We start from the raw sequence: 16,404 nt of genomic DNA, 5'->3' as shown, positions 1-16,404 counted from the left end.
AAACAATAACATAAATAAGTGACTCTCCTTTAAAATTAATATATTTAATGGGTTATACTCTTTTTTTTTGTATAACTAAAAAGGACGGGAAAAAAGCTAAGAAATCAATTATTGAGTACAATGTGGTTATTTTCACATGTTGATGTGTTGGATACATTTCAAAATATTTGCATTGTTCAATAATGAATTTATGTTGGTCACTCGCCAATCGGTAGGCTTAATGCCGAGGACCGTGGTTCGGAGCCCACGTTAAACTGTAGGTCCAGTCCAGATAAACCCCTAGTTGGTGAAAGGAGACTCTAAAATATATTTAAAAAATAATAATAAAATTAGTTGTAATATGACATTGTGTTACACATAAAAATTTTTACATAGGTAATATTTTTTAAGACATTATTTTATTTTTATGACACATATTTTAATTTTTCATGTCTTTCGTAACGCTTTAATATATATGTATTTAAGTATATGTATTATGATTAATTACTAATAGTTATTAAACACATATTTATCATTCAGAATTAGCATACCGATTAAATTACAAGGAAAAGGTAGAGTTATTTTCTCGAAACCAAAAGCTATCATTTATAATCCCGTCAGTTTTATCACTCTCGCTCAAAATAACCGTTAGTTGGCCCGATTCGTGGCTCCGGAACAAGATTTCGTTCGTCGCGAAGCGCCAATGTCATGCGGCAAGCATGGGAATTAAGCAAAGTGCAAGCGCAGTACAACTTTGAAGCAATTTTGAAACCTGTTCGGTTCAAACTATTTGCTGAATTTCTATAAATATAAAATATAATTACAATGTGTGCTTTACCAAAAAGATTCACTACATATTTCAACGCATAAGTCAATACTGAGATATTATCTTCAATTTTGAACACATTATATATTCTAATCGTGGATTTACTAATAGACGATTTACGAATATTTACGAACATACTAATCTAAATGAATTACCGAAAGCACCCATAAATATTTGACAGCAAACAAATATGTCGATCCTTTATGATAGTAAAGCCATTGTAGCCATTGCACCGAAAAATAAAATTGTTGTTTTACTATTCTATTCAAAATCATTTCATATGTTCTTACCGTATAAACCATCTTCTCTGAACTGAAATATTGCGAAACCAAAATTTGCCAAATCGGCACAACCGTTCTCGAATTTTAGCGAGACTAACAAATGGCAACTTATTTTTTATATATAGAAGATATTGCTAATACCTGTTGGGCACTCTTTGTTAAACCCCAAGATTTTTGTCATAGATAAAATTGATATTGGATTAGTAGTCCTTAAATCAATAATATCTGATTTAACTGCAATAAAAATGTTCCATCCAAACCCAACGGAAAGAAACCGACGAAAGCGACATAGTCACCAAATAATCCATCACGTTAAGAGGCACTCGGCGCTGTCGCCCTTCCCTCCCCCTCCATGATCGATCGGCCTCATTCAACCCGAACTAAAAAAGCGGCAACAAATCGCAACGACGTTAAAAACCGGCGAGAAATTCGGGACGGATACTCCGCGAAATTGGCAAATGCCATTTAATTACCCTCACAGCAGTAACAATAAAAGTTATGTTTGCGAACGAGAAACTTTCCCGCGCCCGGATAATATCTCTTATCAAATTCCATCGTAAACGTCTCTCCCGCCGATTCGGTTGAAAGGCGGGACGGAAATTAGGCCGTGGACCGAGCGGGGAAGGGGAGACTGTTGGAGGAACGACTAAACTTCCCGACCGTAAATTCGCAACAAATACGCAGATCACTTGTTATTATGTTCCTTATTAAGTTAGTTTCTTTGACGAACTTCTTCTGTTGGTACATTCAAATAAACGTTTCTGTTATATGTTTTGTTCATGTTATAAGACGTCGGCTGAAAAGTTGTCGATCTAACAACTACGAGGTAAAATTGCCAAATTTCGTTCCGTGCATATTCTTTCTGCTAACAAACACTATACAGTTTCCATATCTCGAGACAAATGATAGATACATCAGTCGATAACTGTAAAAAAGTTGTCTGGTTTAACAGAGATTGTTGGAGAAACGACTACACTTCTATAAACTAAATTTCACTGGATATTATGCCCTTTATTAAGTTAGTCTTTTGACGAACTAGATACAGTCGCCAAATTTCGTCCTATGTCATAGTCTTTCTGCTAACAAACACTATCAAGTTTCCATATCCTGAGACGAAAAATAAATACATCAGTCGGTCATTGTAAAAAAGTTGTCTGGTTTAACATAGATTGTTGGAGAAATTACTACACTTCTCTAAACTAAATTTCACTGGATATTATGTCCCTTACTAAGTTAGTTTCTTTGACGAACTAGTTCTGCTGGTACATTCAAATTGATCTTTCAGTTATGTGTTTTGTTCATGTTATTAAGACGTCAGCTGAAAAGTTGGCAATATAACAACTACAAACTACAGTCGCCAAATTTCATTCCATGTCATAATCTTTATGCTAACAAACACTATCCAATTTCCAAATCCTGAGACAAAAAATAGTTACGTCAGACGGCGATTGTAATATTATGTTTCGGTTTAGTGATAACAATGTAATTGTCATTTTGTAGTATATCAGAAACGGTGTTGAGCAACCGAACCAATTCATATGGGTTTTGAAAAAGTTGCCACAATTTCTATCTCCCCTATCTGCTCGTTGTGGTTGTACCGTAACATAAATAACCTACGTTATATAGTTATATTTTAATAATTAATATGAGGTGACAAAAATTACTTTAATGGGCATGCTGCTCAATATCATCTTCAGTTTGGATCAAATCTATTAGACACACAAAAGGAGAAATTAACAAATAGTGTTATTGTGAACAAGTGTTCGATAGATTAGAAATTAGCAGTTTAGTAATTGACTTGAATAGTAATTCTGATGCTGAAAGTAACTATAATTAGTATAAGATTTCTGTTCATAGACAGTTCTGTAATTGTTTATACATGAGCGTGTATAATGCAAGTGACAGAAGACAGAGAAGTAAAAGTGGAAACAACATAAATGATTATAATAATAAATATTAAAATAATAATAATAAAACATAATTAATAAAATATAATTGTAGAATGTGTAATTTTCCAAAGGATTTATGTACATTCCTCAGTCAGCCATCGCAAAAAAGTTGTCTGGTGTAATAATAATAATAACAAAGTTGTCGTTTTGTAATTTATTGCAAACAGTGTCAAATAACAGTGCCAATTGGTTATAATTTTGTAAAAACGCCCCGAAAGTTCCCACAATTTATCTCCCCTCTAACAGCCCAATGTGGTTATAAAGTTATCTATTATGGGTTATTTCTTATATCAATACCGATATGCAAAAATATTGGATCAGCATCAGGAATAGAAAATAAACAATCAATTTCATGGCACACTTAACCTTGAATGTTGATGTTGATTAAAAATGACCATCAACTTCATTCAATTTAAGTTCAAGTTCTAGAATGTTTTAGATATTTGAAAAACATGATCGAAAATCAACGGAAACGGAGGATAAACATACTGAGATTAGACAATGGTGGTGACTCTTTCAGCAAGAATTTTGAGAAATTTTTGATGTCGAAAAGAATAATTCATCAAGAAACAAATATCTATACTTCTCAAGAGAATGCCATGTCCTAAAGATCAAATGGTTATTTGATGCAAAATAGGAGAAATTTTGGACTGAAGCTGTTCATACGGTTGTTTGCCTCTGGACTGAATTCATATGAGGAAAACAAAATTTGGAAGCTAGTTGATATTCCTGAAGGACATATAATAGTGCAGTACTAGTGTGTGACTAAAAGAAATGACTGTCCAGCGGCTAGACCTATTAGTTTATCAAGCTGTTAACGATTGTTAATTGTGTTAGATTATTTAGTGATAATCAGGACGCTATTACGTTGTCTGTAAATGGTTACTGGAGATTAATCGGATACAATTTTCTTTTCTCACCTTCAAATTGTTCTTTTCTCCCCGTACCACCAAGCGGCTCAGATAAAATTTTATTTTATAAGCGAAAAAGGAACGCTTAGTAGTGTTATTCTTAATAGCACTTCCCATTTAGGTTTCTATGGATTCTGTGGGTCTAACACTGTCTTGTTGCAAAATAATCTTGGGATATTTCATTTCAATCTGAGATGACCATTCTGCTGGGATTGAATTAATCGAATGGAATTCCAAGATTTTTCATCTTCGGACTATCCTCTATCTGTGCCACCAGCCAGTCAAGACCTTCATTTTTAAGCGAAAAAGAAACATTTGGAAATATTATTCTTAAAAGCATTATTCATATAATATATAAAGTATTATTCTTTACTCCCCATGTAGGTTCCAATGGATTCTGTAAGATGCGGCTGAACACTGTCTTGTTGCAATATAATCTTAGAACATTTATACTTGTAATATGATATTTATACTTGTATACGTGTAAAGATGACCATTTGGATAGAAAAATGAGTAAGTTTGACTTCGATTAAGATAACGATTTCGTTCGATCTTAGCATTCGTACTGCTGGGATGAAATTAATCGGATGCAATCCTAGTTTCTCACCTTCGAACTGTCCTCTTCCCCTCGTCCCGCCAGCCGGTCCAAAAGTTGCGAATGTAAATCAGAGCCCGCGTACCGATCGGTTATTAAAGTTTTGCGAAATTGAATGGACTTCCTGCAATAAATCTCCGTCGATTTCCTGCTGCAATAAATTGGCCGACGGAACGAACGGAAATTAACGTGCCGCCGAACTGCGTCGCCTCGTTCAGTGCCATTTTAAAAAAACCAGCAGCACCAGCAAGTCGTAACCGTGGCTGGATGAGTAGCAGATATTTTTAAAACCGTGTTTGTAACGAGAGATTAATTCGTACCTTGGCTTCGAAGTTTCAACGAACGACCGTAATTTACGTAGAAGAAGGTAAGACAAACGAGACCAGCGATGCTGGTGAGGTGGGCACGGATTCGGGGATTGGGCGGAATTTGATTTTATGGTAAACGGTCCTAACAATATAATACCGTAATATCCTGGGTTAATCCCGGATCATCAATCATTACGGGTCGTTTTTTTTTCTTCCGTTCAATTTTGTTTTTATTTTCGCTTGAGTGGTCCTGGATTGTATTAAAAATAAATAACATTTTTATCGAGAGTTTATACTTACATAATTTTATTATAACTTTTTATCAACTTGTCAAAGTGTGGCATTTATAAAAATATGTTGTTTAAGGCTTTCGGTATTATTCTCATATAATACGTCTTGTACGTTACATTTCAGTATATTATACGGGAGATTGGTAAGTATCTAAATTACTTAACATAGCGGCCTAGAAAACATATAGAAAAAATTACAAAATCTAGAATCGTTTGTCGCTTTAACGGATGTCGTCATTTCGCGACTATACAACAGTATGGTGTTGATATAAAGGAGATTGGGACAGACATAAAGCAACAGGTCAATTGAAAAGTATCCAGCGTGACACAGATGGCGCTACTAGAATTAAATCCACATGTTTTTATCTAGCCCTAATCCTCAAAAGATAAGTGTGTAAATTTGACAGCTGTTGGATCATTACGGATGAAGCAACAAGCATATATAAATATATATATATATATATATATATATATATATATATATATATATAGTAATTACTATAATTTACCCTTTTTTCATTTTATTATAAGTTGATAATAGAGATTTACAGTCTTAGTGAAAATTAATTCTTGGTCCATCCAAAATCATCAAAAAATAATAAATGTGAAAATGAACGAGCTATTCAAGTAATACAATAAACAATATATATATATATATATATATATATATATATATATATATATATATTGTTAATATTGGTATAAATACAAGAATACAAGCACAACCATAACGAAGCAGAGACTCTATCCACACAGCACACACTAACACCTATACTGAAGTGGCAATGGCTATTTGGTCAGTGACACTTATCTTAGCCTAGGCTAAATTCTATGAAGAAAATCGATTTTTCGTAATAATCTGAGGTATCTGTCTATATTTACTCCTGTTAAGGTATTTCTAAAATTTTACAGTCCATATATAGCTCTAATCTGGGTGACTCGTTGACAGTCGTTCAGTATGTGGTAGACTAAATGTTGAGAAATAAGAGCAAGGAGACCGAACTCATGGTGAGCAGGCGGGCTCGAAGTCATCATGTGCCCATGCGAAAAATGGTAGTGACCCAATGTCAGTCGATTCAAAACTAAGGTATGAACGTAAAAAGAAGATAAAAATTCAGCTTTAGTTTCAAAGAGCCTTTTGTGGTTGGCCTCCTGAGCCCAACGAAATTGATGGGGAGGGGAGAGGAGGTTGCCGAATTAGCCGCACTACCGGCACGCTGGTTTCCTGATATGCCAACGCGAGAAGGGACATAAAAAATATTATCCCAGATGTTAAACAAGGGCGGAGTGCCAGTAGCGTCGACTAGTAACCGATAACAAAGATCTGGAAATTACGAGTTGATCTAGAATATCATTTAAGGGTAAGATGACAGTAGAAGTAGAAAGTCCTGCAAGATGCTCTTGCGCATTCATCCATTCAGCTAGCTTGACAAATTTCACAGTTACTCGTTATTTAGACACGACATTTGTGGTTAGGACGTATATTTTGAGTTTTATGTTTACAGAAGATTAATGAGGCAATATAATAATTTATAATTTAATGGAGAAATTTTGTCAATCAATAATGTTACATTTATCATACAAGCAAATTTGAAGTAAAATATTAAAATAAAACATAACATTTATAAGTAAACCAAATATGTGAGAATAGTTATAAAACAGTAAACAACTAAGTATGTGAGATTTGTGTGCACGAGTATGTCTGTAGCTGTCTAGAATATACGATAAGGAATACTCTGGACTCTGTAATACTAAAGAATACTCTAAATTGGACACTAATTTTTTGCAGCTGGCTTAACAAGTGCTCTAGGAGAAAATGCTATCACTAAATCACAAAATAACCAAGACATTGAAAGAATATGACAAGAAAAATATATACAGTGAGAAGCGGAAGCATAAATGAGATCAATGTTCTTAGTAATGGAATATACAATATATATATAATTTTGAAATCAGTGGATCAAGATTCTCAAAACGAAATATTTAAGAACATAAAGGTGATACTTCAGAGATTAAAAAAAAAAAGATTAAAGATGTTTTATCCAAAGCCCAATATATTACCTCACTCTTTTTCTAATTTTAGTCCATCAGTATTTAGAATTCGTATTCTCATAAATGCTATTTTAAAATAAATTGCATTTATTCTAATTTTTGTTTTAATATTTTATTTATATTGATCGTGTACTTAATTATGCCTTACTAAATTACTATTTTTGTTTATTTTGTTCCTTTTGTTGTAATAAAATTCGTTATACAATATAAAATTTAAATTTTTCTGCATTATTTATCTCTTCCAGGGAGTTATATAAACCGAAACAAAGAAAGCTTCAAATCTTATGTTATCAGTTTATTTCACACTTTCTATAAAGTAGTTTAATAATTTTATTTAATCGTCCACTTTTTGGGCATAAAGTATACAACTAGGACCATTTTGTATTCTTGCCTTTACTATAAGTTTTCAAACAAATTCTGTTGTAAGATTATTCAACATAAAAATCAGGTTGTTCCATAGCAATTTATAAAATTAGTGCTACAAAATTAAAATAATTTATTAATAAACCACACCTTATACACTTATTTACTATCGTCTGTGACAGATATCAAGCTAGTTGCCAAAGAATGCGGATAAGCACGTCACATGACTTTCGACTCTTACTATCGTTTTGGAGGGTAGTTTATATCATTCAGTCACTGGCCATCCTTTAGCGTACCAACAACTGCCCTGGCGTCTAGGGTAACTCTGCACTGCTCTCCCCTCCTACCTATTATATTTTCTATAATTTATATAACATCAATAAATCACGTCACATCATGTAACCATCACTGCTTTACTTTCGTCCTGCTTCCAATCACTGCCCCGTAATCTCCAAAGAATGATTGTCTTCTTGAGCAATTTTTTTATGGCCAACAACAAACTGTTTCCTGGTAGCATATTTAAAATCTAGTGTTCATGGAAAGAATATCTTCTTTTACCTATTATTATTACTTATTACTTATTACATAATCTAGCATCTGACTGTAGTTTGTATAAAATACTATATTTAATATTTCTAATATACAACTTAAATGTATTTTGTATTTTGTATTTTTGAAGTAAAACATGTGTTTTTTCTAGGTCGGATTTGATTTATTCTGCCAAGGTTAAAACAAGCGATCGATAGTCTGTGATATCTGAATGATCGCTTCACGTTTCATGAGCCACAATATCTACGATAATAACAGAATACACAAAAATAAATCAATAATAAAAGACAGATACTTAGTCGGTCATTAAAAGGGATTATGGTCAGAAGAGTGACAGCAGAACTCAACACTCAGTTGAATATTAACAGTAAGAAGGTGGCTTCAAAAAGCTAACATTCATGGAGGGACTGTGATTGCAAAACTCTCCATAGCGATCTAAGCTGCGAAACAGGTACTGCAACGATCATAAAACCTGGACACTTGTTTGTTGGATGAATGTTAAATGGTGTGGGCCGATGAATCATCGTTTATATTATTACCAAAGAGCAGCCAGGATTATGTTTAAAGAACCCCAAAAGCATCCATTTATCCGTTAAGGGAAGTTTTAGGACAGAGATTGAGGAGTAGATTTCTCTCTCACCAAAACCATTGAAGTAATTAGCGGATACATTTGAACAAGAATGGAACATTTCCGGAAACAATATATATATATATATATATATATATATATATATATATATATATATATATATATTTATTTATATATTTATTTATTTATATTTATTTATATATATATATATATATATATATTTATTTATTTATATTTATTTATATATATATATATATATATATATATATATATATATATATTTATTTATTTATATTTATTTATATATATATATATATATATATATATATATATATATATATATATATATATATATATTATTCATAAGTTGAATTGTTTCCGGAAATGTTCCATTCTTGTTCAAATGTATCCGCTAATTCCTTGAATGGTTTTGGTGAGAGAGAAATCTACTTCTCAATCTCTGTCCTAAATTAGCGGATACATTTGAACAAGAATGGAACATTTCCGGAAACAATTCAACTTATGAATAAATAAATATATATATATATATATTGTTTATTGTATTACTTGAATAGCTCGTTCATTTTCACATTTATTATTTTATGATGATTTTGGATGGACTAATTTTCACTAAGACTGTAAATCTCTATTATCAACTTATAATAAAATGAAAAAAGGGTAAACTATAGTAATTACTAGAAATATAGAATACTAAATATAATATATACTAAATAACACAGTTATTTTGAGATTAATGTTTATGATTATAAATGATACAAAATTATAAATGAAACTAAACATTTCTTCAAAAGCAATGAAAAAGATTCGTGGGCCTTCATTAGAAAAAGCTATTGAAGGTCGATATAACATATGCAGCGCCTGCAAACGCACATTGTCGTTAGCGCTAAAAAATCTACATTGGGATATGTTTTCTATTCCCACAGAAATTTTTCAATGAACCAGAAGCAGTAACTTTATTCAGTCCAAACCATTAAACCTCTACCAGGAACTTGATTGTAGAATAACCCATAATCGTCAAAATTAATCACACCTGTTCTCAGCCAATCCAGATCTTGCCAAACCAGACCACGAAACATCTCCTGTACAATTTCCATACTGACATTATATATGTAAAATGTGGAATTAAATAATGTTTTGGAATATTTCCAATATTTCTATGTTGCTGTTACTTACCGTGCCCCATAGTTTATTGCCATATGTCCAGATTGACTTACTTATGGAATTATATTGATTGATGGATTGATATAGTCATTTTACTCTCATTGTTTAAATCAAAGAAGCGACATCTGTTAACCAATTGACACTAAGGATCCTAATGCCAAGTTTGTTTTGTTTACGCTTGGTTCAGATGTGCTTCTACCAAGTTAACCTACGGTTTAAGTATTTTGTATGTTCTTCCCGGCGAATATTTTCGCTATTGATACCGTATCGGCAGTGTATTATTGAATTGATGTATTGATCCGCCACAGAAATAATGCTTATTAACAATTCAAATATGAGGTATCGCTGCCCTTTCTTCTTTCCACGCAATTTATTTTTGTTTCTGTCTAAGAATCAACGGAATAAAAAAAAACCTTTCAATTTTAGTGCTATTAATATATTTGCTTTATATTTTCAACAAAATATATACGAACTATATCAAAGGAATGGGATAAAATGACTACTTCGCGAACTGGCTGACGCCGAAGCCGAATATCCATAACCAAGAAGCCTTACTGCGCATATGCTGGGATCAGTAAAGAACGAGCTGCTAAAACAGAATGAAAATGCTACTGAAGATATTAGAGACGTCAGTTGAACACCAGCAATAAGGAGAAACAAGCCGGAAATCATCCTCTTACATAACAATGCTTGGCCACACGTTACAAACATGTGAAGGATGCATTATTAAAGCTCAAGTGGGAATCTCTGTCGCATCCTGCGCTATATTCAGGCATAGAACCTTTTAACTAACACTTGATCAGATAGATGCAGCAGGACTTGGTTGACATACGGTTTTAAAAATAAATAGGTATGAGAATTGATCGATGTTTATATCGCTGCCAAACCAAAATCGTTCTTTCAACGTTAGTCGTATAGTCATGTTACCAGAAAGATGGAGAAAAGTTGTTAAAAAAGATGGAAAATATTTTGATTAGTATACCAATTATTCACAATAAATGTATGTTTGTATTGAAAATACATCGTTAAATATCTAATAGAAAGCTCTGTTGCTTCCTCAGTAATCCTCAGGCATTACATTTTCTTACTAATACTTATTCATATAGCATGGCTTGACTGGCACACGGTTGGAATGCTGAAGAAGTATGGGAATCGATCGATGTCAAACTAACATCGTTATTTCAACATGGTATCGTCATGTTGCCAGAAAGATGGAGAAAAATTGTTGAAAACGATGGAAAATATTTTGATTATTATGTATTGTAACAATTTTTCACAATAAATACATATTTAAAACGAAAAAATTATCAGAATACCGGAATTAACGGAAGGATGAATAATTTTTAAATCCACCTAAACGTATACAATAAATAATTAATCATGATTTACACATTTTTAAGGTTCCTTCACCATTTTATCATAATTAATTTTTATATGAAATATATACATATTCCAATGTTAAAAAAAGTGTGAAATGTGAAAAGAAAACATAGTTTACTTAAAACTATTCTATATTAATATACATTTTTATCATAAATCGATTAAAAACAACAAGACGAAACATAGTTCATGTAACTGATAATTAAAAAGTTCCTTCGCCATTCCATTAAAACTAATTAATTACTAATAAAATAGATACTCACAATGTAATTTCTCATCCAGGTTTCCCCTCGACGTCACCGACAGTGCTCTGATGAACTCCTCGAATTCTATGGAACCGTCCTGAAAGAAGACACGAGGGAATTAATATCAACATGTATACGGTAAAAACGTCGGGCGCTTAACAAGAACATCAGTGACGTTTACGGATTGAATTGGATCCGCTCGTTCCACGAAAACGGTACACAATTCCAATTTAAATGATCTACACAAACCGAAATTTCCATTTTCCCTGGATATTATCCGGATTATATGACCGTTCGTTTTCGTTATGGGAGACAACTATGGCATTGTTCCGTTTCGCGGGGACGTATTCATGCAGCCCCACGTTATTAATTACCTTGTTTGCGGGATTATAATTAAAAGAAGTTACGTTTGGGAGTAGTGGCGATTAATACTGACCATTTAACGTTGTAGTGGAGTGTTATCACCTCTATTTGATTGATGAATTGCGAATTAATTAGTTCTAGTTTAACAGGTGAATTGAAAATTCTTCGGCATACCAAATTAAAACAAATTTTTTGGTAAAATGAGTTTTTTTATTCAACGTAATTCTCTTCAAGATGATTCTTCAACACTGGTTATAGCCACCCTCCAACTTTTAGATCCCATTTTTGTAATACGATTGGTCTTTTCTCTTCTTTTTTCTCTTCTAGAGATCTTCTTAGAAAGATCTAAGAACAGAAAATATTAGCTGAGGCCAGATCTGGAGAATACGGTGGATGAGGAAGGATTTCAAAGCCCAATTCATGGATTTTTGCCATCTTTTTCACTGATTTGTGACACGGTGCATTTTTTTGATGAAGCAGCACTTTCTTTTTCTTCAAATGTGGCCGGTTTAGGCGATTTCGTCCTTCACACGGTCCAATAATGCTATGTAATAGTCGCTGTTGATGGTCCTTCCTTTCTCAAAGGAGTCAATGAAAATTATTACATGCTCATCCTAAAATACAGACGCCATAACCTTGCCAGCCGATTGTTGCCTCTTCCCACGCTTTGGAGCTGTTTCATCATGTGCAGTCCACTCAGATGACTGTGAATTGGACTTCGGAGTAAAATGATGGAGCGTTGTTTCATCCATAGTCACATATTGATGCAAAAACTCGAGTTTATTGCGCTTGACCATTTTCAAATACTGCTCCGAATCATCAGCTCGTCGTTGTTTTTGGTCAAAAATGAGCTCGCCCTCACACACTTAATACACAGTTTGTTCAGACCCAAATATTCGTGAATGATATAATCCACACCTTCAGTTGATATCTTTTTTTGGATTTTTTAAAATGTTTTCATCAGTAACAACCTCTTTTGGGCGTCCACTGCATTCACCATCTTCGGTACTCATTTCACCAACAACACCATTTCAAACATTAAGTCTAAACTTAGCATACAAATTCTTGATGGTTGATTTTCCTGGGGCAGTGCCCGCAAACTCGGCATCAAGCCAAGTTTTTGCTTCAACTGTATTTTTCCCCTCAAAGAGCAATTTTATCAATACGCGAAATTCCCTTTTATCCATTTTTCTCACAATAACATAAGTTGCTTCAACCAAAATCCTATAATTCACAAACTAATGATCCGACAGCTGTCAAATTTATACACGCATTTTTGAGGGTTAGGGCTAACTAAAAAATATATGGATTTAGATCTAGTAGCGCCATCTAAAAGGATACTTTTCAATTGACATGTTAGTTGTATGAATAACACTCTATTAAATAAATATATATAGAATAAATCACAAAATATTGAGAATTTAGAAGGGTATCTTAAATGGACGCATGCGAAACAATGTTTTAGTTTGTTCATTTGCAGCTAGGTGGCCCGAGGTATAAATTCAGAAACAAAGCTGAAATTCGTTACTTTCTACTTTCAGATGGCTATTATAGAAAATAGGATGGCGTAGAGACCTGTGTTTATATTTGGTGGAAATATTCAAGGAGTTACTGGATATCTTGGACCTTTTGGATAAAAAGGAATTTCGCGTTTTAACAAAATATTGCTTTTCGAACGGAAAAATACAGTTGAACAAAAAACTTCTTGCCGAGTTTCCGGACACTGCAACAGGAAAATCAACTATCAAGGATTGATATGCTAAGTTTAGACGTGGTGAAATGAGCACCAAGGACGGTGATCGCAGTGGACGTCCAAAAGAGATTGCTACCGACGAAAACATCAAAAAATTCACAAAATGATTTTGAATGACCGTAAATTGAAATTGAATGAAACAGTAGACACTCTAAATATATCAACTGAACGTGTACATAATATTATTCACGAATATTTGGTTACGAAAAAGCTATGAACAAACGCGCGAGCTCACTTTTGACCAAAAAACAACGACGAGTTGTTGATTCGGAGCAATGTTTGAAGATGATCAAGCATAATTAACCTGAGTTTTTGCGTCGATATGTGACAATGGATCAAACATGGCTCCATAATTTCACTCTGAAGTCCAGTCGACAGTCATCCGAGTGGACTGCACACGATCAACCCGCCCCAAAGCGTGAGAAAACGCAACAGTCGGTTGACAAGGTTATAGCGTCTGTATTTTGGGACGCGCATGGAATAATTTTCATTATCTTGGAAAAGGAAGGACCATCAACAGAAACTATTACATAGCGTTATTGGACCGTTTGAAGGACGAAATCGCCGAAAAACAACCGCATCTGAAGGAAAAGAAAATGCTGCTTCACCAAGACCTTGTCACAAGTCAGAGAAAACGATGGCAAAAATCCATGAATTGGGCTTCGAATTGCTTCCACATCCACCGTATTCTCCAGATCTGACCCCCAGCGACTATTTCCTGTTCCCAAATCTCAAAAGAATGCTCGCTGGGAGGAAATTTTCGTCGAATGAAGAGGTGATCACCGAAACTCAAAAGACATATCGTACTACAAAAATGACATCGAAAAGTTGGATGGTCGCTATAACCAGTGTACCACTCCTGAAGGGAATTATGTTGAATAAAAAAACTAATTTTGCCAAAAATATGTTTTACTATGGTAGGCCGGGGACTTCTCAATTGACCTGTTACGTGGGCGATGAAATCAAGATGAAATTGTGAAATTCAAAGTATAATTAAATTTATAAAATTTATTTTCGATATAAACATAATTTAATACAAATGTTTCAGGAAATGCTGTCTAAGAGGTATTCATAAAACGCTGCATCTGTTGGAGAGATGTACGTCATCCCTTCATATGCTATTAGAAAAAGTAGGATTTAAATGGTATAAAATATAGAACATTTTTTATTTTAATTTGTGTATGCAGACCAGATATAGATATTTGAAAATGGAACAATTTGTCAAACTCAGCAAGACGAATAATTTATAAAATTATTTAAAAGAGAATAAATAGACAACAAAATTTGATGGAAAAATATAAAAGAATAATATTTGACCAGGTTTTGTTAGCTATAATATTTTTTAATATTTCATTGCACATATATTGTTCATTATGCTGCAAATAACTATAGTTATATTCCTGAAGTAGAGTTACTGTATTCTTCCAAGTCCAAGGGTTACTAATGTTTTTTTTCGACCATTAGTTGTTAGTGGGAACAATACACCATACCATAGCATATTGGAGGAAAATATTCTTAACAAGTAGAGCAACAAACAGTATTTAAGGAATGGTTTGCCAAATATAAGTTAAGTTTTGAAGATGTTATGTTAAACAGTGAACTATTTCAAATTATTACTTGTAAATATAAATGGAATGTTTAATTAAATTGTATGTAATTTACTTTTTTAGAAATAGGCCTAAAGAAAGAAACACAGTAGATCAAATAGCTAAACAATATGATCACAAAATATTATTTATTCCATTCCAGAACTGAGAGTGGAAACAACTAAAGGTGAATAAATAATTAATAAAAGATAACTGTAAGAAATCGTACTGTAGAATGTGAAAGATTTTTGTGAATGGAATATGTGTTTAATTGTTAAGCATATACATAAACATTTGGTTAAAATGTATGAGCAGAAGATGTAACAGCTAGAAACAAACTTATAGAAAAATGCATTAATATCAGAATAATTTAACAATTGAACACTGAAACGAGGGAAACAAGAATTAAAGTGTTATTTAATTTTTTTTATATAATACCGAATTTTCTTTTATCGACTATTGTTTATCCAGACGAGTCGTACTGGTTAACATAGACCCGGAATCACGGTCCTCGACCTTAATCCTACCGACTCGTGAGTAACTAACTTAGAAATTATACCAGAAGACATCCAGTCATAGCCAGCCTGGTTACTGGCATGACTGGGATGATTCTCCTTCTCTGAGCGTTCATCTAACCCGATTTTTCTTTTTGTAATTGAAGCAACTAATCATAAATCAAATAACGCCTCTCACATCCAAAATACTCACGATTCGAAAATGACGCTCTACATCTGATGAGCTCAGAATTGTACAATTCGATAAAATTAAATGACTTAATTAAAGAGATCTAGCTAAAGAAAACAGTTAATTAAATTACTGCAAGCAATGTCCAAATGACCAAAACTTGACAGTGTTCGCTACATGTGAGATATTAATTTCAACTGCCATATAACTCAGACCTAGACCCTTTTGTCTACCTATTACCTCAACGTTCTTAAATATGGCTTAATTGATAAGCTAACTGAAAATGGGGAAGAGTTATAGGTTGCAATGGACAATACTTGTGTAGGAATGTTCGTCGGGTCGGTCAGTCGGTCGAAATGTGTGGCCGCCGCTGCGATTATTTGTCAGAACACTCACTACTATTTTTGGAAGGAATTTGCACGAGAACTGAAAACACTGGTTGAAGAAATACTGTTAATTTTTAATATTAAATTATACATGTGGTCGACGGGAGAATTGAAAGGATATTAGGTTAGGTAG

At 33.2% G+C, this 16,404-nt stretch overlaps 1 protein-coding gene across 1 annotated transcript in view; it reads right to left on the bottom strand.

Annotated features, from left to right (window-relative positions):
• LOC143198427 (frequenin-2) overlaps positions 1-16,404 on the bottom strand; it is a 170,903-nt gene that overhangs the window by 36,181 nt on the left and 118,318 nt on the right. Inside the window, exon 5 of the mRNA XM_076407625.1 lies at positions 11,518-11,596. Coding sequence (XP_076263740.1) covers positions 11,518-11,596 — 79 coding nt within the window. The remainder of the gene's footprint in view (positions 1-11,517; positions 11,597-16,404) is intronic.

The sequence above is a fragment of the Rhynchophorus ferrugineus genome, unplaced genomic scaffold (genome assembly GCF_030347505.1).
Source record: "Rhynchophorus ferrugineus isolate W39M unplaced genomic scaffold, kcgeb_rfMv2 rfM6, whole genome shotgun sequence".
Taxonomy (NCBI): Eukaryota; Metazoa; Arthropoda; class Insecta; order Coleoptera; family Curculionidae; genus Rhynchophorus; species Rhynchophorus ferrugineus.
This window is presented reverse-complemented; position numbering and strand designations above follow the sequence as displayed.